We start from the raw sequence: 27,749 nt of genomic DNA, 5'->3' as shown, positions 1-27,749 counted from the left end.
TGTGAGTGTGTGTGAGTGTGTGTGAATGTGTGCGATAGTGTGCGATAGTGTGTGAGTGTGTGCGATAGTGTGTGTGAGTGTGTGTGAGTGTGTGTGAGTGTGTGTGATAGTGTGCGATAGTGTGTGAGTGTGTGTGAGTGTGTGTGATAGTGTGTGTGTGAGTGTGTGCGATAGTGTGTGTGTGTGTGAGTGTGTGCGATAGTGTGTGAGTGTGTGCGATAGTGTGCGATAGTGTGTGAGTGTGAGCTCGTGATGTGTATCAGCCCAGGGTGGGGTTCAGGGCGGTGGGGTGAGCCGGGTGAGAGGGTGAAGCTGTAACTGAGGGCAGTCTGGCCTCGACCTCACCAGCGAGATGCTGGTTAATGGATTAACACTAACAGCCCCCAGATGTGAACAGGACAGGTGTGCTGTGAATCCCGACATCCCATAATACGACTGACCAACTCCCCCTTCCCTGGCCACCAGCCCCCAGGGTAACCCAACCTCCCAGACAGACCCTGAATTCTCAACGAGAGTTCTGGCCCTTGCAACGGACACATTGACTTATTATCAGACAGGTCACAGCCTCCTGTCCTGATCACACTCCCTCTTTCTCTGCACCGGTCAGACATGAAGTCAAAAGCATCAGTTGAAAAGGCCAATCCCTCAGGAAAATTAAACACTGAACCTGTGCAGCAGCCTGGGGGTTAGATACGGAGTAAAGCTCCCTCTACACTGTCCCATTAAACACTCCCAGGGCAGGTACAGGGTTAGATACAGAGTAAAGCTCCCTCTACACTGTCCCATCAAACACTCCCAGGGCAGGTACAGGGTTAGATACAGAGTAAAGCTCCCTCTACACTGTCCCATTAAACACTCCCAGGGCAGGTACAGGGTTAGATACAGAGTAAAGCTCCCTCTACACTGTCCCATCAAACACTCCCAGGGCAGGTACAGGGTTAGATACAGAGTAAAGCTCCCTCTACACTGTCCCATCAAACACTCCCAGGGCAGGTACAGGGTTAGATACAGAGTAAAGCTCCCTCTGCACTGTCCCATCAAACACGCCCAGGGCAGGTACAGGGTTAGATACAGAGTAAAGCTCCCTCTACACTGTACCATCAAACACTCCCAGGGCAGGTACAGGGTTAGATACAGAGTAAAGCTCCCTCTACACTGTCCCATCAAACTCTCCCAGGGCAGGTACAGGGTTAGATACAGAGTAAAGCTCCCTCTGCACTGTCCCATCAAACACTCCCAGGGCAGGTACAGGGTTAGATACAGAGTAAAGCTCCCTCTACACTGTCCCGTCAAACACTCCCAGGGCAGGTGCAGGGTTAGATACAGAGTAAAGCTCCCTCCACACTGTCCCGTCAAACACTCCCAGGGCAGGTACAGGGTGAGATACAGAGTAAAGCTCCCTCTACACTGTCCCATCAAACACTCCCAGGGCAGGTACAGGGTGAGATACAGAGTAAAGCTCCCTCTACACTGTCCCGTCAAACACGCCCAGGGCAGGTACAGGGTTAGATACAGAGTAAAGCTCCCTCTACACTGTCCCATCGAACACTCCCAGGGCAGGTACAGGGTTAGATACAGAGTAAAGCTCCCTCTACACTGTCCCATCAAACACTCCCAGGGTCAGGTACAGGGTTAGATACAGAGTAAAGCCTCAACACTCTCCTGATGTGGTCCGTTGACTCCGATTTAAGCAGAGTGTCACTCCCCTTGGTCCCTGCCCTGATGAATTTAGTATCATCGAAGGCAGGAGCGGAACGCAGGGCACGACCTCGGGCCTCAAAGCGGGAAGGCCCGGAGGTCAAAGGGCGGCCCGAAGGAAGCCACCAACCTCTCGTTCCCCCTCTCCCCCTGCAGCCGATCCGGCCGCTCAAGGCCGTGGCCTACACCTCCCAGCCGGTGCTGACCAGCCAGGAGATCCAGACCATCTTCTTCAAAGTGTCCGAGGTCCACGAGATTCACAAGGACTTCTTCTCCAAGCTGAAAGAAAGGACGGAGGGCGAGGAGCACGTCCAGCCGGTGGGAGATCTGTTTCAGGAGCTGGTAAGGACCGAATCGCTGAAAGTCAGCGTGCAGGTACAGCAAGCTATTTGGCCGTGATTTGTTGGTCTTTTCCAATTACGACGTTTGAGTCAATCAGGTGTAAGTGTGACTTACACGTTGTACGTGTCGCACTTTCAAGTGTGACACTTTCCGGCGTGACACTTTCCGGTGTGACACTTTCTGGTGTGACACTTTCCGGTGTGACACTTTCCGGTGTGACACTTGCAGGTGTGACACTTGCAGGTGTGACACTTTCCGGTGTGACACTTTCTGGTGTGACACTTGCAGGTGTGACACTTTCCGGTGTGACACTTTCCGGTGTGACACTTTCTGGTGTGACACTTGCAGGTGTGACACTTTCTGGTGTGACACTTTCAAGTGTGATCAGTTCAGGTGTGATCAGTTCAGGTGTGATCAGTTGAGGTGTGACACTTTCAGGTGTGACACGTGAAGGTGTGACATTTTCAGGTGTCACTCTTTCAAGTTCAGTAATTTCAGCTGTTACACTTTCCGGTGTGACATTTTCCGGTGTGACATTTTCCAGTGTGACATTTTCCAGTGTGACACTTTCCGGTGTGACACTTTCCGGTGTGACATTTTCCAGTGTGACATTTTCCGGTGTGACACTTTCCGGTGTGACACTTTCCGGTGTGACATTTTCCGGTGTGACATTTTCCAGTGTGACATTTTCCAGTGTGACACTTTCCGGTGTGACACTTTCCGGTGTGACCTTTATCGCAAGTGGGTCGGAGTCCAAGAGTGAGGAAGTCTTACTCCAATTGTACAGGGCTTTGGTGAGACCACACCTGGAGTACTGCGTACAGTTTTGGTCTCCTTATCTAAGGAAGGATATACTTGCCTTAGAGGGGGTGCAACGAAGGTTCACCAGATTGATTCCTGGGATGAGAGGGTTGTCCTATGAGGAGAGATTGAGTAGAATGGGCCGAGACTCTCTGGAGTTTGGATGAACGAGAGGTGATCTCATTGAAACATGTAAGATTCTGAGGGGGTTTGACAGGGTCGATGCTGAGAGGCTGTTTCCCACAGGGTAGCGAGACTAGAACGAGGGGGCACAGTCTCAGGATAAGGGGTCGGACATTCAAGATTGAGATGAGGAGGAATTTCTTCACTCAGAGGGTGGCGAATCTTTGGAATTCTCTACCCCACGATGCTGAGTCGTTGAGTATATTCAAGGCTGAGATCGATAGATTTCTGGACTCGAGGGGAGTCGAGGGATACGGGGATCGGGCGGGAAAGTGGGGGTGAGGTCGAAGGTCGGCCGTGATCTGATTGAACGGCGGGGCAGGCTCGAGGGGCCGAATGGACTACCCCTGCTCCTATTTCTTCTGTACATCTCAGAGAGACGTCTCTCGGTCCCCTAACTCAGCCCCGGAACCAGGGGGCTTTCCTGCCCTGTCACAAGAAATCAGCCCGAGATAACTGGCTTCCTCGTTCCTCTTTGCGTTTTTGTTTGAAGGTGCAAACTTGATCTTTACATCCCCTGGCCGTGATTTGTTGGTCTTTTCCAATTACGACGTTTGAGTCAATCAGGTGTAAGTGTGACTTACACGTTGTACGTGTCGCACTTTCAAGTGTGACACTTTCCGGTGTGACACTTGCAGGTGTGACACTTGCAGGTGTGACACTTTCTGGTGTGATCAGTTCAGGTGTGATCAGTTCAGGTGTGACACTTTCAGGTGTGACACGTGAAGGTGTGACATTTTCAGGTGTCACTCTTTCAAGTTCAGTAATTTCAGCTGTGACACTTTCCGGTGTGACACTTTCCGGTGTGACACTTTCCGGTGTGACATTTTCGGGTGTGACACATTCCGGTGTGACACTTTCCGGTGTGACATTTTCGGGTGTGACACGTTCTGGTGTGACATTTTCTGGTGTGACACTTTCCGGTGTGACACTTTCCGGTGTGACATTTTCGGGTGTGACACTTTCCGGTGTGACACTTTCCGGTGTGACATTTTCGGGTGTGACACGTTCCGGTGTGACACTTTCCGGTGTGACATTTTCGGGTGTGACACTTTCCGGTGTGACACTTTCTGGTGTGACATTTTCAGGTGTGACACTTTCCGGTGTGACATTTTCAGGTGTGACATGCGAAAGTGTGACATTTTCTGGTGTGACACTTTCCAGTGTGACACTTTCCGGTGTGACATTTTCAGGTGTGACATGCGAAAGTGTGACATTTTCTGGTGTGACACTTTCCGGTGTGACATTTTCAGGTGTGACATGCGAAAGTGTGACATTTTCAGGTGTGACACTGTCAGATGTGACACTGACGTCTGACCGACTCACATTGGTGGACACTTACTACAAAGTATTGATAGGTTCTGTGATTATATTACAGGTGAATCAGTTTGGGGTTTATCGAGCGTTTATCAACAATTATCCATTGGCAGTGGAGACAGCAGAAAAATGCATTCAAAGTAAAGAACAGTTTAAACAAATCTCCCAGGTACAGTCCAACATGCTCCCGGTGTATCTGTCTGTGTTCGTCTCTGTACTCTGACTGTGTTTTCTGTCACCGATCTCTCTAGTTTTGTTCTTCTGTATTTTCTGTGTCTGTTCTCTCTATTCTATCTGTTCCCGCTCTCTGTATTCTCTCACTATTCTCTGTTCTCACTTTATTCTATATCTGTTCTCGCTCTGTATTCTCTCTCTCTCTGTATTCTCTCTCTCTCTGTATTCTCTCTCTCTCTGTATTCTCTCTCTCTGTATTCTCTCTCTCTGTATTCTCTCTCTCTGTACTCTCTCTCTGTATTCTCTCTCTCTCTCTATTCTCACTCTATATTCTCTCTCTCTGTATTCTCTCTCTGTATTCTCTCTCTCTGTACTCTCTCTCTGTATTCTCTCTCTCTCTCTCCATATTCTCTCTCTCTGTATTCTCTCTCTCTGTATTCTCTCTCTATTCTCTGTTCTATCTATTCTATCTCTGTTCTCTCTCTATTCTCTCTCTTTGTTCTCTCTCTAGTCTCTGCTATCTCCAATCTATCTGTGTTTTCTCTCTGTATCCTCTGTCTGACTTCTCCCTGCTCTCTCTCTTAAACACCATTTGCTATATTCTCTCTGTGTTCTCTCTCTGTTCTCTCTTCTATCTGTATCCTCTAACTTTGTTCTCTCTTCAGTCCCTGTCATTGTTCTTTCTCTGTTCTATTCGTTTATTCTCTGTCTCTGTTTTCTCTCTAGTCTCTCTCTCTGTTCTCTCTTCTATCTGGACCCTCTATCTTTGTTCTCTCTGCATTCTCTCTCTGTTCTCTCTTTGTTCTCTCTCTGTTCTCTGTTCTCTCTGTATCCTCTATCTTTGTTCTCTCTGTATTCTCTCTCTGTTCGCTCTTCTCTCTGTATCCTCTATCTTTGTTCTCTCTGCATTCTCTCTCTGTTCTCTCTTCTTTCTGGATCCTCTATCTTTGTTCTCTCTGTATTCTCCCTCTGTTCTCTCTGTTCTCTGTTTGTTCTCTCTTCTATCTGGAGCCTCTATCTTTGTTCTCTCTGTATTCTCTCTTTGTTCTCTCCGCGTTCTCTCGTCTATCAGTGAGAACAGAGAGAGAGAGAGAATAGAGAGAGAGAAAATAGAGAGAGAGAGAGTAGAGAGAACAGAGAGAGAATACAGAGAGAATAGAGAGAGAGAATAGAGAGAGAACAGAGAGAGAGAGAATAGAGAGAGAACAGAGAGAGAGAGAAGAGAGAGAGAACAGAGAGAGAGTAGAGAGAGCGAATACAGAGAGAGCGGGTACACAGAGAAAGAATACAGGGAGAACAAATACACAGAGCGAGAGAGAATACAGAGAGAGAGAATACAGAGAGAGAGAGAATACAGAGAGAGAGAATACAGAGAGAGAGAATACAGAGAGAGAGAGAATACAGAGAGAGAGAATACAGAGAGAGAGAATACAGAGAGAGAGAGAATACAGAGAGAGAGAGAATAGAGAGAGAGAGAATAGAGAGAGAGAGAATACAGAGAGAGAGAATACAGAGAGAGAGAATACAGAGAGAGAGAATATAGAGAGAGAATACAGAGAGAGAGAGAATACAGAGAGAGAGAATACAGAGAGAGAGAATACAGAGAGAGAGAGAATACAGAGAGAGAGAATACAGAGAGGGAATACAGAGAGAGAGAATACAGAGAGAGAGAATACAGAGAGAGGGAATACAGAGAGAGAGAATACAGAGAGAGATAATACAGAGAGAGAGAGAATACAGAGAGAGAGAGAATACAGAGAGAGAATACAGAGAGAGAGAGAATACAGAGAGAGAGAGAATACAGAGGGAGAGAATACAGAGAGAGAGAGAATACAGAGAGAGAGAGAATACTGAGAGAGAGAATAGAGAGAGAGAGAATAGAGAGAGAGAGAATAGAGAGAGAGAGAATAGAGAGAGAGAGAATAGAGAGAGAGAGACAATACAGAGAGAGAGAATTCAGAGAGAGAGAATACAGAGAGTGATACAGAGAGAGAGAATACAGAGAGTGATACAGAGGGAGAGAATACAGAGAGTGATACAGAGACAGAGAAGAGAGAGAGAGAATACAGAGAGAGAATACAGAGAGAGAGAGAGAATACAGAGAGAGAGAATAGAGAGAGACTACAGAGACAGAGAGAATACAGAGAGAGAGAATACAGAGAGAATACAGAGAGAGAGAGAATACAGAGAGAGAGAGAATACAGAGAGAGAGAGAATACAGAGAGAGAGAATACAGAGAGAGAGAATACAGAGAGAGAGAATACAGACAGAGAGAGAGAGAATACAGAGAGAGAGAGAATACAGAGAGAGGGAGAATACAGAGAGAGAGAATACAGAGAGAGAGAGAATACAGAGAGAGATAGAATACAGAGAGAGAGAATAGAGAGAGAGAGAATAGAGAGAGCGAGAATACAGAGAGAGATAGAAAACAGAGAGAGAGAGAATACAGAGAGAGATAGAAAACAGAGAGAGAGAGAGAATACAGAGAGAGATAGAAAACAGAGAGAGAGAGAGAATACAGAGAGAGAGAGAATACAGAGAGAGAGAATACAGAGAGCGAGAGAATACAGAGAGAGAGAGAATACAGAGAGAGAGAATACAGAGAGAGAGAGAATACAGAGAGAGAGAATACAGAGAGAGAGAGAATACAGAGAGAGAGAGAATACAGAGAGAGAGAGAATACAGAGAGAGAGAGAATACAGAGAGAGAGAGAATACAGAGAGAGAGAATACAGAGAGAGAGAGAATACAGAGAGAGAGAGAATACAGAGAGAGAGAATACAGAGAGAGAGAGAATACAGAGAAAGAGAGAATACAGAGAGAGAGAATACAGAGAGAGAGAGAATACAGAGAGAGAGAATACAGAGAGAGAGAGAATACAGAGAGAGAATACAGAGAGAGAAAGAATACAGAGAGAGAGAGAATACAGAGAGAGAGAATACAGAGAGAGAGAATACAGAGAGAGAGAATAGAGAGAGAGAGAGAATACAGAGAGAGAGAGAATACAGAGAGAGAGAATAGAGAGAGAGAGAGAATAGAGAGAGAGAGAGAGAATACACAGAGAGAGAGAATACAGAGAGAGAGAATACAGAGAGAGAGAGAATTCAGAGAGAGAGAGAGAATACAGAGAGAGAGAGAATACAGAGAGAGAGAGAATACAGAGAGAGAGAGAGAGAATACAGAGAGAGAGAGAATACAGAGAGAGAGAGAGAAGACAGAGAGAGAGAGAATACAGAGAGAGAGAGAATACAGAGAGAGAGAGAATACAGAGAGAGAGAATACAGAGAGAGAGAGAATACAGAGAGAGAGAGAGAGAATACAGAGAGAGAGAGAATACAGAGAGAGAGAATGAATACAGAGAGAGAGAGAATACAGAGAGAGAGAATAGAGAGAGAGAGAGAATACAGAGAGAGAGAGAGAATACAGAGAGAGAGAATACAGAGAGAGAGAGAATACAGAGAGAGAGAGAATACAGAGAGAGAGAGAATACAGAGAGAATACAGAGCGAGAGAGAATACAGAGAGAGAGAGAGAGAATACAGAGAGAGAGAGAGAATACAGAGAGAGAGAGAATACCGAGAGAGAGAGAATACAGAGAGAGAGAATACAGAGAGAGAGAGAATACAGAGAGAGAGAATACAGAGAGTGATACAGAGAGAGAGAGACTACAGAGAGAGAGAGAATACAGAGAGAGAATACACAGAGAGAGAGAATACAGAGAGAGAGAGAATACAGAGAGAGAGAGAATACAGAGAGAGAATACAGAGAGAGAGAGAATACAGAGAAAGAGAGAGAATACAGAGAGAGAGAGAGTACAGAGAGAGAGAGAAGACAGAGAGAGAGAGAATACAGAGAGAGAGAATACAGAGAGAGAGAGAATACAGAGAGAGAGAATAGAGAGAGAGAGAATACAGAGAGAGAGAGAATACAGAGAGAGAGAGAATACAGAGAGAGAGAGAATACAGAGAGAGAGAATACAGAGAGAGAGAGAATACAGAGAGAGAGAATACAGAGAGAGAGAATACAGAGAGAGAGAGAGAATACAGAGTGAGAGAGAATACAGAGAGAGAGAGAATACAGAGAGAGAGAGAGAATACAGAGAGAGAGAGAATACAGAGAGAGAGAATACAGAGAGAGAGAGAATACAGAGAGAGAGAGAGAATACAGAGAGAGAGAGAGAGAATACAGAGAGAGAGAGAGATTACAGAGAGAGAGAGAGAATACAGAGAGAGAGAGAGAATACAGAGAGAGAGAGAGAATACAGAGAGAGAGAATACAGAGAGAGAGAGAATACAGAGAGAGAGAGAGAATACAGAGAGAGAGAATACAGAGAGAGAGAATACAGAGAGAGAGAGAATACAGAGAGAGAGAGAATACAGAGAGAGAGAGAAAATACAGAGAGAGAGAGAATACAGAGAGAGAGAATAGAGAGAGAGAGAATAGAGAGAGAGAGAATACAGAGAGAGAGAGAATACAGAGAGAGAGAGAGAATACAGAGAGAGAGAGAGAATACAGAGAGAGAGAGAGAATACAGAGAGAGAGAGAGAATACAGAGAGAGAGAGAATACAGAGAGAGAGAGAATACAGAGAGAGAGAGAGAATACAGAGAGAGAGAGAATACAGAGAGAGAGAGAATACAGAGAGAGAGAATACAGAGAGAGAGAGAATACAGAGAGAGAGAGAATACAGAGAGAGAGAGAATACAGAGAGAGAGAGAATACAGAGAGAGAGAGAAAATACAGAGAGAGAGAGAATACAGAGAGAGAGAATAGAGAGAGAGAGAATAGAGAGAGAGAGAATACAGAGAGAGAGAGAATACAGAGAGAGAGAGAGAATACAGAGAGAGAGAGAGAATACAGAGAGAGAGAGAGAATACAGAGAGAGAGAGAGAATACAGAGAGAGAGAGAATACAGAGAGAGAGAGAATACAGAGAGAGAGAGAATACAGAGAAAGAGAGAATACAGAGAGAGAGAATACAGAGAGAGAGAGAATACAGAGAGAGAGAATACAGAGAGAGAGAGAATACAGAGAGAGAATACAGAGAGAGAAAGAATACAGAGAGAGAGAGAATACAGAGAGAGAGAATACAGAGAGAGAGAATACAGAGAGAGAGAATAGAGAGAGAGAGAGAATACAGAGAGAGAGAGAATACAGAGAGAGAGAATAGAGAGAGAGAGAGAATAGAGAGAGAGAGAGAGAATACACAGAGAGAGAGAATACAGAGAGAGAGAATACAGAGAGAGAGAGATTTCAGAGAGAGAGAGAGAATACAGAGAGAGAGAGAATACAGAGAGAGAGAGAATACAGAGAGAGAGAGAGAATACAGAGAGAGAGAATACAGAGAGAGAGAGAGAATACAGAGAGAGAGAGAATACAGAGAGAGAGAATACAGAGAGAGAGAGAATACAGAGAGAGAGAGAGAGAATACAGAGAGAGAGAGAATACAGAGAGAGAGAATGAATACAGAGAGAGAGAGAATACAGAGAGAGAGAATAGAGAGAGAGAGAGAATACAGAGAGAGAGAGAGAATACAGAGAGAGAGAATACAGAGAGAGAGAGAATACAGAGAGAGAGAGAATACAGAGAGAGAGAGAATACAGAGAGAATACAGAGCGAGAGAGAATACAGAGAGAGAGAGAGAGAATACAGAGAGAGAGAGAGAATACAGAGAGAGAGAGAATACCGAGAGAGAGAGAATACAGAGAGAGAGAGAATACAGAGAGAGAGAGAATACAGAGAGAGAGAATACAGAGAGTGATACAGAGAGAGAGACTACAGAGAGAGAGAGAATACAGAGAGAGAATACACAGAGAGAGAGAATACAGAGAGAGAGAGAATACAGAGAGAGAGAGAATACAGAGAGAGAATACAGAGAGAGAGAGAATACAGAGAAAGAGAGAGAATACAGAGAGAGAGAGAGTACAGAGAGAGAGAGAAGACAGAGAGAGAGAGAATACAGAGAGAGAGAATACAGAGAGAGAGAGAATACAGAGAGAGAGAATAGAGAGAGAGAGAATACAGAGAGAGAGAGAATACAGAGAGAGAGAGAATACAGAGAGAGAGAGAATACAGAGAGAGAGAATACAGAGAGAGAGAGAATACAGAGAGAGAGAATACAGAGAGAGAGAATACAGAGAGAGAGAGAGAATACAGAGAGAGAGAGAATACAGAGAGAGAGAGAATACAGAGAGAGAGAGAGAATACAGAGAGAGAGAGAATACAGAGAGAGAGAATACAGAGAGAGAGAGAATACAGAGAGAGAGAGAGAATACAGAGAGAGAGAGAGAGAATACAGAGAGAGAGAGAGAATACAGAGAGAGAGAGAGAATACAGAGAGAGAGAGAGAAAACAGAGAGAGAGAGAGAATACAGAGAGAGAGAGAATACAGAGAGAGAGAGAATACAGAGAGAGAGAGAGAATACAGAGAGAGAGAGAATACAGAGAGAGAGAATACAGAGAGAGAGAGAATACAGAGAGAGAGAGAATACAGAGAGAGAGAGAATACAGAGAGAGAGAGAAAATACAGAGAGAGAGAGAATACAGAGAGAGAGAATAGAGAGAGAGAGAATAGAGAGAGAGAGAATACAGAGAGAGAGAGAATACAGAGAGAGAGAGAGAATACAGAGAGAGAGAGAATACAGAGAGAGAGAGAGAATACAGAGAGAGAGAGAGAATACAGAGAGAGAGAGAATACAGAGAGAGAGAGAATACAGAGAGAGAGAGAGAATACAGAGAGAGAGAGAATACAGAGAGAGAGAGAATACAGAGAGAGAGAATACAGAGAGAGAGAGAGAGAATACAGAGAGAGAGAGAATACAGAGAGAGAGAGAATACAGAGAGAGAGAATACAGGGAGAGAGAGAATACAGAGAGAGAGAGAATACAGAGAGAGAGAATACAGAGAGAGAGAGAGAATACAGAGAGAGAGAATACAGAGAGAGAGAATACAGAGAGAGAGAGAATACAGAGAGAGAGAGAGAATACAGAGAGAGAGAGAATACAGAGAGAGAGAGAATACAGAGAGAGAGAGAGAATACAGAGAGAGAGAATACAGAGAGAGAGAGAGAGAATACAGAGAGAGAGAGAGAATACAGAGAGAGAGAATACAGAGAGAGAGAGAGAGAATACAGAGAGAGAGAGAATACAGAGAGAGAGAATACAGAGAGAGAGAGAATACAGAGAGAGAGAGAGAATACAGAGAGAGGGAATACAGAGAGAGAGAGAGAGAGAGAGAGAATACAGAGAGAGAGAATACAGAGAGAGAGAGAGAATACAGAGAGAGAGAATACAGAGAGAGAGAGAGAGAGAATACAGAGAGAGAGAGAATACAGAGAGAGAGAGAATACAGAGAGAGAGAGAATACAGAGAGAGAGAGAGAATACAGAGAGGGAGAGAGAATACAGAGAGAGAGAGAATACAGAGAGAGAGAATACAGAGAGAGAGAGAATACAGAGAGAGAGAGAATATAGAGCGAGAGAGAATACAGAGAGAGAGAGAATACAGAGAGAGAGAGAATACAGAGAGAGAGAGAATACAGAGAGAGAGAGAATACAGAGAGAGAGAATACAGAGAGAGAGAATACAGAGAGAGAGAGAGATTACAGAGAGAGAGAATACAGAGAGAGAGAATACAGAGAGAGAGAGAATACAGAGAGAGAGAGAATACAGAGAGAGAGAATAACGAGAGAGAGAGAATACAGAGAGAGAGAATACAGAGAGAGAGAGAATACAGAGAGAGAGAATACAGAGAGAGAGAGAATACAGAGAGAGAGAGAGAATACAGAGAGAGAGAGAATACAGAGAGAGAGAGAATACAGAGAGAGAGAATACAGAGAGAGAGAGAATACAGAGAGAGAGAATACAGAGAGAGGGAGAATACAGAGAGAGAGAATACAGAGAGAGAGAGAATACAGAGAGAGAGAGAGGATACAGAGAGAGAGAGAATACAGAGACAGAGAATACAGAGAGAGAGAGAATACAGAGAGAGAGAATACAGAGAGAGAGAGAATACAGAGAGAGAGAATACAGAGAGAGAGAGAGAATACAGAGAGAGAGAGAATACAGAGAGAGAGAGAATACAGAGAGAGAGAGAATACAGAGAGGGAGAGAATACAGAGAGAGAGAGAATACAGAGAGAGAGAGAGAATACAGAGAGAGAGAGAGAATACAGAGAGAGAGAGAATACAGAGAGAGAGAATACAGAGAGAGAGAGAGAATACAGAGAGAGAGAGAATACAGAGCGAGAGAGAATACAGAGAGAGAGAGAATACAGAGAGAGAGAGAATACAGAGAGAGAGAGAATACAGAGAGAGAGAGAATACAGAGAGAGAGAATACAGAGAGAGAGAGAGAATACAGAGAGAGAGAATACAGAGAGAGAGAATACAGAGAGAGAGAATACAGAGAGAGAGAATACAGAGAGAGAGAGAATACAGAGAGAGAGAGAATACAGAGACAGAGAATACAGAGAGAGAGAGAATACAGAGAGAGAGAATACGGAGAGAGAGAGAATACAGAGAGTGAGAATACAGAGAGAGAGAGAGAATACAGAGAGAGAGAATACAGAGAGAGAGAATACAGAGAGAGAGAGAATACAGAGAGAGAGAGAATACAGAGAGAGAGAATACAGAGAGAGAGAGAATACAGAGAGAGAGAATACAGAGAGAGAGAGAATACAGAGAGAGAGAATAGAGAGAGAGAGAGAGAATACAGAGAGAGAGAATACAGAGAGAGAGAATACAGAGAGAGAGAGAATACAGAGAGAGAGAGAATACAGAGAGAGAGAATAACGAGAGAGAGAGAATACAGAGAGAGAGAATACAGAGAGAGAGAGAATACAGAGAGAGAGAATACAGAGAGAGAGAGAATACAGAGAGAGAGAGAGAATACAGAGAGAGAGAGAATACAGAGAGAGAGAGAATACAGAGAGAGAGAATACAGAGAGAGAGAGAATACAGAGAGAGAGAATACAGAGAGAGAGATAATACAGAGAGAGAGAGAGGATACAGAGAGAGAGAGAATACAGAGACAGAGAATACAGAGAGAGAGAGAATACAGAGAGAGAGAATACAGAGAGAGAGAGAATACAGAGAGAGAGAGAATACAGAGAGAGAGAGAATACAGAGAGAGAGAATACAGAGAGAGAGAGAATACAGAGAGAGAGAATACAGAGAGAGAGAGAATACAGAGAGAGAGAATACAGAGAGAGAGAATACAGAGAGAGAGAATACAGAGAGAGAGAGAATACAGAGAAAGAGAGAATACAGAGAGAGAGAATACAGAGAGAGAGAGAATACACAGAGAGAGAGAGAATACAGAGAGAGAGAATACAGAGAGAGAGAATACAGAGAGAGAGAGAATACAGAGAGAGAGAATACAGAGAGAGAGAGAATACAGAGAGAGAGAGAATACAGAGAGAGAGAGAATACAGAGAGAATACAGAGAGAGAGAGAATACAGAGAGAGAGAGAATACAGAGAGAGAGAGAATACAGAGAGAATACAGAGCGAGAGAGAATACAGAGAGAATACAGAGAGAGAGAGAATACAGAGAGAGAGAGAATACAGAGAGAGAGAGAATACAGAGAGAGAGAGAATACAGAGAGAGAGAGAATACAGAGAGAGAGAATACAGAGAGAGAGAGAATACAGAGAGAGAGAGAATACAGAGAGAGAGAGAGAATACAGAGAGAGAGAGAATACAGAGAGAGAGAGAATACAGAGAGAGAGAATAGAGAGAGAGAGAGAGAATACAGAGAGAGAGAATACAGAGAGAGAGAATACAGAGAGAGAGAGAATACAGAGAGAGAGAGAATACAGAGAGAGAGAGAATACAGAGAGAGAGAATAGAGAGAGAGAGAATACAGAGAGAGAGAATACAGAGAGAGAGAATAGAGAGAGAGAGAGAGAATACAGAGAGAGAGAGAATACAGAGAGAGAGAGAATACAGAGAGAGAGAATAGAGAGAGAGAGAGAGAATACAGAGAGAGAGAGAATACAGAGAGAGAGAGAATACAGAGAGAGAGAGAATACAGAGAGAGAATAGAGAGAGAGAATACAGAGTGAGAGAATAGAGAGAGAGAGAGAATACAGAGAGAGAGAGAATACAGAGAGAGAGAATACAGAGAGAGAGAGAATACAGAGAGAGAGAGAATACAGAGAGAGAGAGAATACAGAGAGAGAGAGAATACAGAGAGAGAGAGAGAATACAGAGAGAGAGAGAATACAGAGAGAGAGTGAATACAGAGAGAGAGAATACAGAGTGAGAGAATAGAGAGAGAGAGAGAATACAGAGAGAGAGAGAATACAGAGAGAGAGAGAGAATACAGAGAGAGAGAGAATACAGAGAGAGAGAGAATACAGAGAGAGAGAATACAGAGAGAGAGAGAATACAGAGAGAGAGAATACAGAGAGAGAGAATACAGAGAGAGAGAGAGAATACAGAGAGAGAGAGAATACAGAGAGAGAGAGAATACAGAGAGAGAGAATACAGAGAGAGAGAATACAGAGAGAGAGAGAGAATACAGAGAGAGAGAATACAGAGAGAGAGAGAGAATACAGAGAGAGAGAGAGAATACAGAGAGAGAGAGAGAATACAGAGAGAGAGAATACAGAGAGAGAGAGAGAATACAGAGAGAGAGAGAGAATAGAGAGAATACAGAGAGAGAGAGAGAATACAGAGAGAGAGAGAGAATACAGAGAGAGAGAGAGAATACAGAGAGAGAGAGAGAATACAGAGAGAGAGAGAGAATACAGAGAGAGAGAGAGAATACAGAGAGAGAGAGAATACAGAGAGAGAGAGAATACAGAGAGAGAGAGAATACAGAGAGAGAATGAAGACACGGCCTGTGTCGGCCATACTTGTCTCCTGGCGAAAACCCTCTGCACCCTTTGTTTCAACGACTGGACCTGCCTTCTCCCTCTATTGCTCTCTCCGCTCTCATCCTTCATCTCTCAGCCCGTCCCTCCCTCCCCCAACCCCCCCCACTCCGAACGGCCGGCATTGTCCGCCGGGCGATGACTTCGAAATCATCTCTCACTTCTGTCCCTCAGAAAATGCGACTGAAGCCCACCAAGGAATCAAAGGACACGCCGACGACCACGACCCTGGAAGGTGAGGTGTGGACTTTGAGTTTTGGAGGGGGGGGAGTGGGGGCAATCGGGCGATACCAGAGAGTCGAGGGTGGAGTTGTTGTTTTCTCGGGGCCAGGAACAAGGGCTCCGAGACCCCGCGTTGCAGTTGCCAACATCTGGAGCAGGAGGGACTGCCCTCTACCTCCGCTCCTGCCCCACCCCCCCCCGCTAACTCCCTCACTGCAATGCTACCAGATTCCTACCCTCAGCTCCAGGCCACTCCATCGGACAATTATACAGCCACTTTAGCACAAGAAGCATGAGCAGGAGAAGGCCGTTCGGCCCCCTCGAGCCCGCTCCGCCCTTCAATCAGGTCACGGCCGATCTTCCGCCTCAACTCCACTTTCCCCGCCCGATCCCCGTATCCCTCGAATCCCCTCGAGTCCAAAAATCCATCCATCTCAGTCTTGAATATACTCAACGACTCAACATCGTGGGGTAGGGAATTCCAAAGGTTCGCCACCCTCTGAGGGAAGAAATTCCTCCTCATCTCAATCTTGAATGGCCGACCCCTCATCCTGAGACTATGCCCCCCCGAGTTCCAGCCTCGCTAGCCCTGGGGAAACAGCCTCTGAGCATCGACCCTGTGAAGCCCCCTCAGAATCTTATATGTTTCAATGAGATCACCTCTCATTCATCCAAACTCCAGAGAGTCTCGGCCCATTCTACTCAATCTCTCCTCAGAGGACAACCCTCTCATCCCAGGAATCAATCTAGTGAACCTTCGTTGCACCCCGTCTAAGGCAAGTATATCCTTCCTTAGATAAGGAGACCAAAACTGTACGCAGTGCTCCAGGTGAGGTCTCAGCAAAACCCTGTACAATTGTAGTAAGACTTCCTTACTCTTGTACTCCAACTCCCTTGCGATAAAGGCCAACACACCATTTCCCTTCCTAATTGCTTGCTGTACCTGCATGTTAACTTTCTGTGTTTCTTGTACCAGGACACCCAAATCCCTCTGAACACCAACATTTAATAGTTTCTCACCATTTAAAAAATATTCTGTTTTTCTATTCTTCCTCCCAAAGTGAATAACCTCACATTTCCCCACATTATACTCCATCTGCCACCTTCTTGCCCACTCACTTAACCTGTCGATATCCCTTTGCAGACTCTTTGTGTCCTCCTCACAGCTTACTCTCCCACCTAGCTTTATATCATCAGCAAACTTGGATACATTACACTCGGTCCCTTCATCTATGTCATTAATATAGATTGTAAATAGCTGAGGCCCAAGCACTGATCCCTGTGACACCCCACTAGTGACAGCCTGCCAACCTGAAAATGACCCGTTTATCCCGACTCTCTGTTTTCTGTCCGTTAACCAATCCTCTATCCATGTTAATATATTACCCCCAATCCCATGAGCCCTTATCTTGTGTAACAACCTTTCATGTGGCACCTTATTGAATGCCTTTTGAAAATCCAAATATATTACATCTACTGGTTCCCCCTTATCTACCCTGCGAGTTACATCCTCAAAAAACTCTAATAAATTTATCAAACACGATTTCCCTTTCATAAAACCATGCTGACTCTGCCTAATCATATTATGATTTTCTAAGTGCCCTGTTACCACTTCCTTAGTAATGGATTCAGGCATTTTCCCGACGACTGATGTCAGGCTAACTGGCCTGTCGTTCCCTGTTTTCTCTCTCCCTCCTTTCTAGAAAATCAATGACTGTAACTCCGACAGTGCAGCGCTCCCTCAGTACTGACCCTCCGACAGTGCAGCGCTCCCTCAGTACTGACCCTCCGACAGTGCGGCGCTCCCTCAGTACTGACCCTCCGACAGTGCGGCGCTCCCTCAGTACTGACCCTCCGACAGTGCAGCGCTCCCTCAGTACTGACCCTCCGACAGTGCGGCGCTCCCTCAGTACCGACCCTCCGACAGTGCGGCGCTCCCTCAGTACTGACCCTCCGACAGAGCGGCGCTCCCTCAGTACCGACCCTCCGACAGTGCGGCGCTCCCTCAGTACCGACCCTCCGACAGTGCGGCGCTCCCTCAGTACCGACCCTCCGACAGTGTGGCGCTCCCTCAGTACCGACCCTCCGACAGTGTGGCGCTCCCTCAGTACCGACCCTCCGACAGTGCGGCGCTCCCTCAGCACCGACCCTCCGACAGTGCGGCGCTCCCTCATTACCGACCCTACGACAGTGCGGCGCTCCCTCAGTACTGACCCTCCGACAGTGCGGCGCTCCCTCAGTACCGACCCTCCGACAGTGCGGCGCTCCCTCAGTACTGACCCTCCGACAGTGCGGCGCTCCCTCAGCACCGACCCTCCGACAGTGCGGCGCTCCCTCATTACCGACCCTCCGACAGTGCGGCGCTCCCTCAGTACCGACCCTCCGACAGTGCGGCGCTCCCTCAGTACCGACCCTCCGACAGTGCAGCGCTCCCTCAGTACTGACCCTCCGACAGTGCGGCGCTCCCTCAGTACTGACCCTCCCACAGTGCGGCGCTCCCTCAGTACCGACCCTCCGATTGTCCAGCGCTCCCTCAGTACTGACCCTCCGACAGTGCGGCGCTCCCTCAGTACCGACCCTCCGACAGTGCGGCGCTCCCTCAGTACCAACCCTCCGACAGTGCGGCGCTCCCTCAGTACCGACCCTCCGACAGTGCGGCGCTCCCTCAGCACCGACCCTCCGACAGTGCGGCGCTCCCTCAGCACCGACCCTCCGACAGTGCGGCGCTCCCTCAGTACTGGGCAACTGGGGAGTGTCGGCCTGGATTACGGGGCTCGAGTCTCTGGAGTGTGTGCGGGGCTCGAACCCTCGACCTACTGACTCAGAGGCGAGAGTGTTAATCACGGGACTGCGGCTGACAACTAATATTCTGCGTGTGAGAGCGCAATAGATTGACTTTGGTTACATTAATCAAAGCTGTAAATTGTTCCCTCTGCTTTCCCTGCAGTCCTGCTCTACAAGCCCCTAAACCACGTGACCAGAGTTATACTGTCGATCCGCGTAAGTTCGAATTAGAAATTCCAGACATGAATGAACAAATTATTTCTTGGAGGGCAGAATACATTTTCTGCTCATCGAGGTGGGAGCGTCAGAACACAAAAAATGGGGCCAGCAGCCCAGGGCAGTTACACACAGGGTTAGATACAGAGTAAAGCTCCCTCCATACTGTCCCGTCAAACACTCCCAGGGAAGGTACAGGGTTAGACACAGAGTAAAGCTCCCTCTACACTGTCCCGTCAAACACTCCCAGGGGCAGGTACAGGGTTAGATACAGAGTAAAGCTCCCTCTACACTGTCCCGTCAAACACTCCCAGGGCAGGTACAGGGTTAGATACAGAGTAAAGCTCCCTCTACACTGTCCCGTCAAACACTCCCAGGGCAGGTACAGGGTTAGATACAGAGTAAAGCTCCCTCTACACTGTCCCATCAAACACTCCCAGGGCAGGTACAGGGTTAGATACAGAGTAAAGCTCCCTCTACACTGTCCCATCAAACACTCCCAGGGCAGGTACAGGGTTAGATACAGAGTAAAGCTCCCTCTACACTGTCCCATCAAACACTCCCAGGGCTGGTACAGGGTTAGATACAGAGTAAAGCTCCCTCTACACTGTCCCGTCAAACACTCCCAGGGCAGGTACAGGGTTAGATACAGAGTAAAGCTCCCTCTACACTGTCCCATCAAACACTCCCAGGGCAGGTACAGGGTTAGATACAGAGTAAAGCTCCCTCTACACTGTCCCGTCAAACACTCCCAGGGCAGGTACAGGGTTAGATACAGAGTAAAGCTCCCTCCACACTGTCCCGTCAAACACTCCCAGGGCAGGTACAGGGTTAGATACAGAGTAAAGCTCCCTCTACACTGTCCCGTCAAACACTCCCAGGGCAGGTACAGGGTTAGATACAGAGTAAAGCTCCCTCTACACTGTCCCATCAAACACTCCCAGGGTCAGGTACAGGGTTAGATACAGAGTAAAGCACCCTCTACACTGTCCCGTCAAACACTCCCAGGGCAGGTACAGGGTTAGATACAAAGTAAAGCTCCCTCTACACTGTCCCATCAAACACTCCCAGGGCAGGTACAGGGTTAGATACAGAGTAAAGCTCCCTCTACACTGTCCCGTCAAACACTCCCAGGGCAGGTACAGGGTTAGATACAGAGTAAAGCTCCCTCTACACTGTCCCATCAAACACTCCCAGGACAGGTACAGGGTTAGATACAGAGTAAAGCTCCCTCTACACTGTCCCATCAAACTCTCCCTGGGCAGGTACAGGGTTAGATACAGAGTAAAGCTCCCTCTACACTGTCCCGTCAAACACTCCCAGGGCAGGTACAGGGTTAGATACAGAGTAAAGCTCCCTCTACACTGTCCCGTCAAACACTCCCAGGGCAGGTACAGGGTTAGATACAGAGTAAAGCTCCCTCTACACTGTCCCATCAAACACTCCCAGGGCAGGTACAGGGTTAGATACAGAGTAATGCTCCCTCGACACTGTCCCGTCAAACACTCCCAGGGCAGGTACAGGGTAAGATACAGAGTAAAGCTCCCTCTACACTGTCCCGTCAAACACTCCCAGGACGGGTACAGGGTTAGATACAGAGTAAAGCTCCCTCTACACTGTCCCATCAAACACTCCCAGGGCAGGTACAGGGTTAGATACAGAGTAAAGCTCCCTCTACACTGTCCCGTCAAACACTCCCAGGGTCAGGTACAGGGTTAGATACAGAGTAAAGCTCCCTCTACACTGTCCCGTCAAACACTCCCAGGGCAGGTACAGGGTTAGATACAGAGTAAAGCTCCCTCTACACTGTCCCATCAAACACTCCCAGGGCAGGTACAGGGTTAGATACAGAGTAAAGCTCCCTCTACACTGTCCCGTCAAACACTCCCAGGGCAGGTACAGGGTTAGATACAGAGTAATGCTCCCTCGACACTGTCCCGTCAAACACTCCCAGGGTCAGGTACAGGGTTAGATACAGAGTAAAGCTCCCTCTACACTGTCCCATCAAACACTCCCAGGGCAGGTACAGGGTTAGATACAGAGTAAAGCTCCCTCTACACTGTCCCATCAAACACTCCCGGGGCAGGTACAGGGTTAGATACAGAGTAAAGCTCCCTCTACACTGTCCCGTCAAACACTCCCAGGGCAGGTACAGCACGGGTTAGATACAGAGTAAAGCTCCCTCTACACTGTCCCATCAAACACTCCCAGGGCAGGTACAGGGTTAGATACAGAGTAAAGCTCCCTCTACACTGTCCCATCAAACACTCCCGGGGCAGGTACAGGGTTAGATACAGAGTAAAGCTCCCTCTACACTGTCCCATCAAACACTCCCAGGGCAGGTACAGGGTTAGATACAGAGTAAAGCTCCCTCTACACTGTCCCATCAAACACTCCCAGGGCAGGTACAGGATTAGATACAGAGTCAAGCTCCCTCTACACTGAAGTTGTACAGTGGGAGTGAATGGGAAGGGGTCGGGTCCATTGGGATTGTGTACAGTGGGAGTGAATGGGAAGGGGTCGGGTCCATAGGGATTGTGTACAGTGGGAGTGAACGGGAAGGGGTCGGGTCCATTGGGATTGTGTACAGTGGGAGTGAATGGGAAGGGGTCGGGTCCATTGGGATTGTGTACAGTGGGAGTGAAGGGGAAGGGATCGGGTCCATTGGGATTGTGTACAGTGGGAGTGAATGGGAAGGGGTCGGGTCCATTGGGATTGTGTACAGTGGGAGTGAACGGGAAGGGGTCGGGTCCATTGGGATTGTGTACAGTGGGAGTGAATGGGAAGGGGTCGGGTCCATTGGGATTGTGTACAGTGGGAGTGAATGGGAAGGGGTCGGGTCCATTGGGATTGTGTCCAGTGGGAGTGAATGGGAAGGGCTCGGGTCCATTGGGATTGTGTACAGTGGGAGTGAATGGGAAGGGGTCGGGTCCATTGGGATTGTGTACAGTGGGAGTGAATGGGAAGGGGTCGGGTCCATTGGGATTGTGTGATTGAGGGAGTGAGTGGGAAGGGGTCGGGTCCATTGGGATTGTGTACAGTGGGAGTGAATGGAAAGGGGTCGTGTCCATTGGGATTGTGTACAGTGGGAGTGAATGGGAAGGGATCGGGTCCATTGGGATTGTGTACAGTGGGAGTGAATGGGAAGGGGTCGGGTCCATTGGGATTGTGTCCAGTGGGAGTGAATGGGAAGGGGTCGGGTCCATTGGGATTGTGTACAGTGGGAGTGAAGGGGAAGGGGTCGGGTCCATTGGGATTGTGTCCAGTGGGAGTGAATGGGAAGGGGTCGTGTCCATTGGGATTGTGTCCAGTGGGAGTGAACGGGAAGGGGTCGGGTCCATTGGGATTGTGTACAGTGGGAGTGAATGGGAAGGGATCGGGTCCATTGGGATTGTGTACAGTGGGAGTGAATGGGAAGGGGTCGGGTCCATTGGGATTGTGTCCAGTGGGAGTGAATGGGAAGGGGTCGTGTCCATTGGGATTGTGTCCAGTGGAAGTGAATGGGAAGGGGTCGGGTCCATTGGGATTGTGTACAGTGGGAGTGAATGGGAAGGGATCGGGTCCATTGGGATTGTGTCCAGTGGGAGTGAATGGGAAGGGGTCGGGTCCATTGGGATTGTGTACAGTGGGAGTGAATGGGAAGGGGTCGGGTCCATTGGGATTGTGTACAGTGGGAGTGAATGGGAAGGGGTCGGGTCCATTGGGATTGTGTGCAGTGGGAGTGAACGGGAAGGGGTCGGGTCCATTGGGATTGTGTCCAGTGGGAGTGAACGGGAAGGGGTCGGGTCCATTGGGATTGTGTACAGTGGGAGTGAATGGGAAGGGATCGGGTCCATTGGGATTGTGTACAGTGGGAGTGAATGGGAAGGGATCGGGTCCATTGGGATTGTGTACAGTGGGAGTGAATGGGAAGGGGTCGGGTCCATTGGGATTGTGTACAGTGGGAGTGAATGGGAAGGGATCGGGTCCATTGGGATTGTGTACAGTGGGAGTGAACGGGAAGGGGTCGGGTCCATTGGGATTGTGTACAGTGGGAGTGAATGGGAAGGGGTCGGGTCCATTGGGATTGTGTACAGTGGGAGTGAATGGGAAGGGATCGGGTCCATTGGGATTGTGTACAGTGGGAGTGAATGGGAAGGGGTCGGGTCTGACTGTAAGATGTGTGTGGTCTCTCCACAGCAACTATTGGACGACACACCCAGAGATCACCCAGATTTCTGCCTGCTGGAGAAAGCTCTCAATGATTCCAACTGTTTCCTCTCCATGACAAATCAGACTCTTCCACAGAAAAGTTCCTGCCGCACTTGTGATGCATCAAAGGTTCTTATTATCAGAGAATTCCAGTCCCGGAGTGGGAAAGGACAGTGTATCTAACGCACTGTGAGACCCGGTCCCAGAGGGGGAAAGGACAGTGTATCTAACGCACTGTGAGACCCGGTCCCAGAGGGGGAAAGGACAGTGTATCTAACGCACTGTGAGACCCGGTCCCAGAAGGGGAAAGGACAGTGTATCTAACGCACTGTGAGACCCGGTCCCAGAGGGGGAAAGGACAGTGTATCTAACGCACTGTGAGACCCGGTCCCAGAGGGGGAAAGGACAGTGTGTCTAACGCACTGTGAGACCCGGCCCCAGAGGGGGAAAGGACAGTGTGTCTAACGCACTGTGAGACCCAGCCCCAGAGGGGGAAAGGACAGTGTATCTAACACACTGTGAGACCCGGTCCCAGAGGGGGAAAGGACAGTGTATCTAACGCACTGTGAGACCCGGTCCCAGAGGGGGAAAGGACAGTGTATCTAACGCACTGTGAGACCCGGTCCCAGAGGGGGAAAGGACAGTGTATCTAACGCACTGTGAGACCCAGTCCCAGAGGGGGAAAGGACAGTGTATCTAACGCACTGTGAGACCCGGTCCCAGAGGGGGAAAGGACAGTGTATCTAACGCACTGCGAGACCCGGTCCCAGAGGGGGAAAGGACAGTGTATCTAACGCACTGTGAGACCCGGTCCCAGAGGGGGAAAGGACAGTGTATCTAACGCACTGAGAGACCCGGTCCCAGAGGGGGAAAGGACAGTGTATCTAACGCACTGAGAGACCCGGTCCCAGAGGGGGAAAGGACAGTGTATCTAACACACTGTGAGACCCGGTCCCAGAGGGGGAAAGGACAGTGTATCTAACGCACTGTGAGACCCGGTCCCAGATGGGGAAAGGACAGTGTATCTAACGCACTGTGAGACCCGGTCCCAGAGGGGGAAAGGACAGTGTATCTAACTCACTGTGAGACCCGGTCCCAGAGGGGGAAAGGACAGTGTATCTAACGCACTGTGAGACCCGGTCCCAGAGGGGGAAAGGACAGTTCATCTAACGCACTGTGAGACCCGGTCCCAGAGGGGGAAAGGACAGTGTATCTAACGCACTGTGAGACCCGGTCCCAGAGGGGGAAAGGACAGTGTATCTAACGCACTGTGAGACCCGGTCCCAGAGGGGGAAAGGACAGTGTATCTAACGCACTGTGAGACCCGGTCCCAGAGGGGGAAAGGACAGTGTATCTAACGCACTGTGAGACCCGGTCCCAGAGGGGGAAAGGACAGTGTATCTAACACACTGTGAGACCCGGTCCCAGAGGGGGAAAGGACAGTGTATCTAACGCACTGTGAGACCCGGTCCCAGAGGGGGAAAGGACAGTGTATCTAACGCACTGTGAGACCCGGTCCCAGAGGGGGAAAGGACAGTGTATCTAACGCACTGTGACACCCGGTCCCAGAGGGGGAAAGGACAGTGTATCTAACGCACTGTGAGACCCGGTCCCAGAGGGGGAAAGGACAGTGTATCTAACGCACTGTGTGACCCGGTCCCAGAGGGGGAAAGGACAGTGTGTCTAACGCACTGTGAGACCCGGTCCCAGAGGGGGAAAGGACAGTGTATCTAACGCACTGTGAGACCCGGTCCCAGAGGGGGAAAGGACAGTGTGTCTAACGCACTGTGAGACCCGGTCCCAGAGGGGGAAAGGACAGTGTGTGTAACGCACTGTGACACCCGGTCCCAGAGGGGGAAAGGACAGTGTATCTAACGCACTGTGAGACCCGGTCCCAGAGGGGGAAAGGACAGTGTATCTAACGCACTGTGAGACCCGGTCCCAGAGGGGGAAAGGACAGTGTATCTAACGCACTGTGAGATCCGGTCCCAGAGGGGGAAAGGACAGTGTATCTAACACACTGAGAGACCCGGTCCCAGAGGGGGAAAGGACAGTGTATCTAACGCACTGTGAGACCCGGTCCCAGAGGGGGAAAGGACAGTGTATCTAACGCACTGTGAGACCCGGTCCCAGAGGGGGAAAGGACAGTGTATCTAACGCACTGTGAGACCCGGTCCCAGAGGGAGAAAGGACAGTGTATCTAACGCACTGTGAGACCCGGTCCCAGAGGGGGAAAGGACAGTGTATCTAACGCACTGTGAGACCCGGTCCCAGAGCGGGTAAGGACAGTGTATCTAACGCACTGTGAGACCCGGTCCCAGCGGGGGAAAGCTCAGTGTATCTAACGCACTGTGAGACCCGGTCCCAGAGGGGGAAAGCACAGTGTATCTAACACACTGTGAGACCCGGTCCCAGAGGGGGAAAGGACAGTGTATCTAACGCACTGTGAGACCGGTCCCAGAGGTGGAAAGGACAGTGTATCTAACGCACTGTGAGACCCGGTCCCAGAGGGGGAAAGGACAGTGTATCTAACGCACTGTGAGACCCGGTCCCAGAGGGGGAAAGGACAGTGTATCTAACGCACTGTGAGACCCGGTCCCAGAGGGGGAAAGGACAGTGTATCTAACACACTGTGAGACCTGGTCCCAGAGGGGGAAAGGACAGTGTATCTAACGCACTGTGAGACCCGGTCCCAGAGGGGGAAAGGACAGTGTATCTAACGCACTGTGAGACCCGGTCCCCAGAGGGGGAAAGGACAGTGTATCTAACACACTGTGAGACCCAGTCCCAGAGGGGGAAAGGACAGTGTATCTAACACACTGTGAGACCCGGTCCCAGAGGGGGAAAGCTCAGTGTATCTAACGCACTGTGATACCCGGTCCCAGAGGGGGAAAGCACAGTGTATCTAACACACTGTGAGACCCGGTCCCAGAGGGGGAAAGGACAGTGTATCTAACGCACTGTGAGACCCGGTCCCAGAGGTGGAAAGGACAGTGTATCTAACGCACTGTGAGACCCGGTCCCAGAGGGGGAAAGGACAGTGTATCTAACACACTGTGAGACCCGGTCCCAGAGGGGGAAAGGACAGTGTATCTAACGCACTGTGAGACCCATTTCCCAGAACTGGTCTCAATGACGATGGTACAATCTCTGACTGCACTCTCTGCTCCTCACTTGTCTTCCTTCTTGTCCATCTCCCCTCAGGACCAACACTTGGTGAAAGACGGATTTGTGGTTGAGGTCTCTGAAAACTCACGCAAACTGAGACATCTCTTCCTCTCAACCAATCTCCTCTTCTCCGCTAAGCAGAAGAAAATATCTGGGTAACTATCTCTTGTTCTCTTTCGAGCTTTCGAGCTCAATTGCCTCTCAGCCTCGTGTTTCTGTTTCAATTCTGGGGATGTGGGCGTCGCTGGCGAGGCCGCCATTTATTGCCCATCCCTAATCGCCCCTTGAGAAGGTGGTGGTGAGCCGCCTTCTTGAACCGCTGCAGTCCGTGTGGTGAAGGTTCTCCCACAGTGCTGTTAGGAAGGGAGTTCCAGGATTTTGACCCAGCGACGATGAAGGAACGGCCGATATATTTCCAAGTCGGGATGGTGTGTGACTCGGAGGGGAACGTGCAGGTGGTGGTGTTCCCATGTGCCTGCTGCCCTTGTCCTTCTTGGTGGTAGAGGTCGCGGGTTTGGGAGGTGCTGTCGAAGAAGCCTTGGCGAGTTGCTGCAGTGCATCCTGTGGATGGTCCACACTGCAGCCACGGTGCGCCGGTGGTGAAGGGAGTGAATGTTTAGGGTGGTGGATGGGGTGCCAAGTCAGAGAATGAGAGGTCAAGAAGGAGAGGGAGAATTACATGGAATTTACAGCCCAGAAACAGGCCATTCGGCCCCACTGGTCTATCCCGGTGTTTATGCTCCACACGAGCCTCGTCCCTCCCTACTCCATCTCACCCTCTCACCATCTCCTTCTATTCCTCTCTCCCTCATGTGTTTATCCAGCTTCCCCTTAAATCCATCTACACTATTCACCTCAACTACTCCTTGTGGGAGCGAGTTCCACATTCTCACCACTCTCTGGGGAAAGAAGTTTCTCCTGAATTCCCCAATTGGATTTATTCGTGACTATCTTATATTTAAAGCCCTTACAGCGAGACAGAGGAGAGAGAGATAGGAACAGAGAGACAGAAACACAGAGACAGAGAGAGACATAGGGACAAAGGAAGAGACAACGAGAGAGACAGAGAGGGAGAGACAGAGAGAGAGAGTCACAGAAACAGAGAGACAGAGAGAGACATCGGGACAAAGGAAGAGAGAGAGAGAGAGGGGCAGAGACAGAAATAGAGAGAGAGAGAGAGAAAGAGAGAGAGAGACAGAGAGAGACAGAGAGAGAGAAAAACAGAGAGTCAGAGAGAGAGAGAGAGAGACAGAGAGAGAGACAGAGAGAGAGTCAGACAGGGAGCGAGAGAGAGAGAGAGACAGAGAGAGAGAGAGAGAGAGACAGAGAGAGAGTGAGATGGAGAGAGAAAGAGTGAGATGGAGAGGGAGAGAGAGAGTGAGACGGAGAGGGAGCGAGAGAGAGAGATTGTGACAGAGAGAGAGAGTGTGAGACAGAGAGGGAGAGAGAGAGTGAGACGGAGAGGGAACGAGAGAGAGAGATTGTGATGGAGAAAGAGAGAGTGAGACGGAGAGGGAGAGAGAGGAGAGATTGTGACAGAGAGAGTGAGAGACGGAGAGGGAGAGAGAGAGTGAGAGACGGAGAGGGAGAGCGAGGAGAGATTGTGACAGAGAGAGAGAGAGAGACAGAGAGAGAGAGTGAGAGATGGAGAGGGAGAGCGAGGAGAGAGACGGAGAGAGAGAGAGAGAGTGAGAGACGGAAAGGGAGAGCGAGGAGAGATTGTGACAGAGAGAGAGAGACGGAGAGAGAGAGAGTGAGAGACGGAGAGGGAGAGAGAGAGTG

General features: G+C 48.6%; 1 protein-coding gene across 1 annotated transcript in view; it reads left to right on the top strand.

Moving 5' to 3' along the window:
• Positions 1–26,122, top strand: part of LOC137317177 (active breakpoint cluster region-related protein-like) — a gene marked incomplete at its 3' end in the record, with an annotated part of 114,352 nt that extends 88,230 nt beyond the window's left edge. Inside the window, exons 2-7 of the mRNA XM_067980729.1 lie at positions 1,855–2,073; positions 4,403–4,510; positions 15,561–15,621; positions 18,556–18,608; positions 22,788–22,928; positions 26,004–26,122. Of these exons, the coding sequence (XP_067836830.1) occupies positions 1,855–2,073; positions 4,403–4,510; positions 15,561–15,621; positions 18,556–18,608; positions 22,788–22,928; positions 26,004–26,122 (701 nt within the window). The remainder of the gene's footprint in view (positions 1–1,854; positions 2,074–4,402; positions 4,511–15,560; positions 15,622–18,555; positions 18,609–22,787; positions 22,929–26,003) is intronic.
• Positions 26,123–27,749: the final 1,627 nt, after the last annotated feature.

The sequence above is a fragment of the Heptranchias perlo genome, unplaced genomic scaffold (assembly GCF_035084215.1).
Source record: "Heptranchias perlo isolate sHepPer1 unplaced genomic scaffold, sHepPer1.hap1 HAP1_SCAFFOLD_600, whole genome shotgun sequence".
NCBI classification, from domain to species: Eukaryota; Metazoa; Chordata; class Chondrichthyes; order Hexanchiformes; family Hexanchidae; genus Heptranchias; species Heptranchias perlo.
Note: the sequence above shows the minus strand (reverse complement) of the source record. Positions and strands in the feature narration are given on the sequence as shown.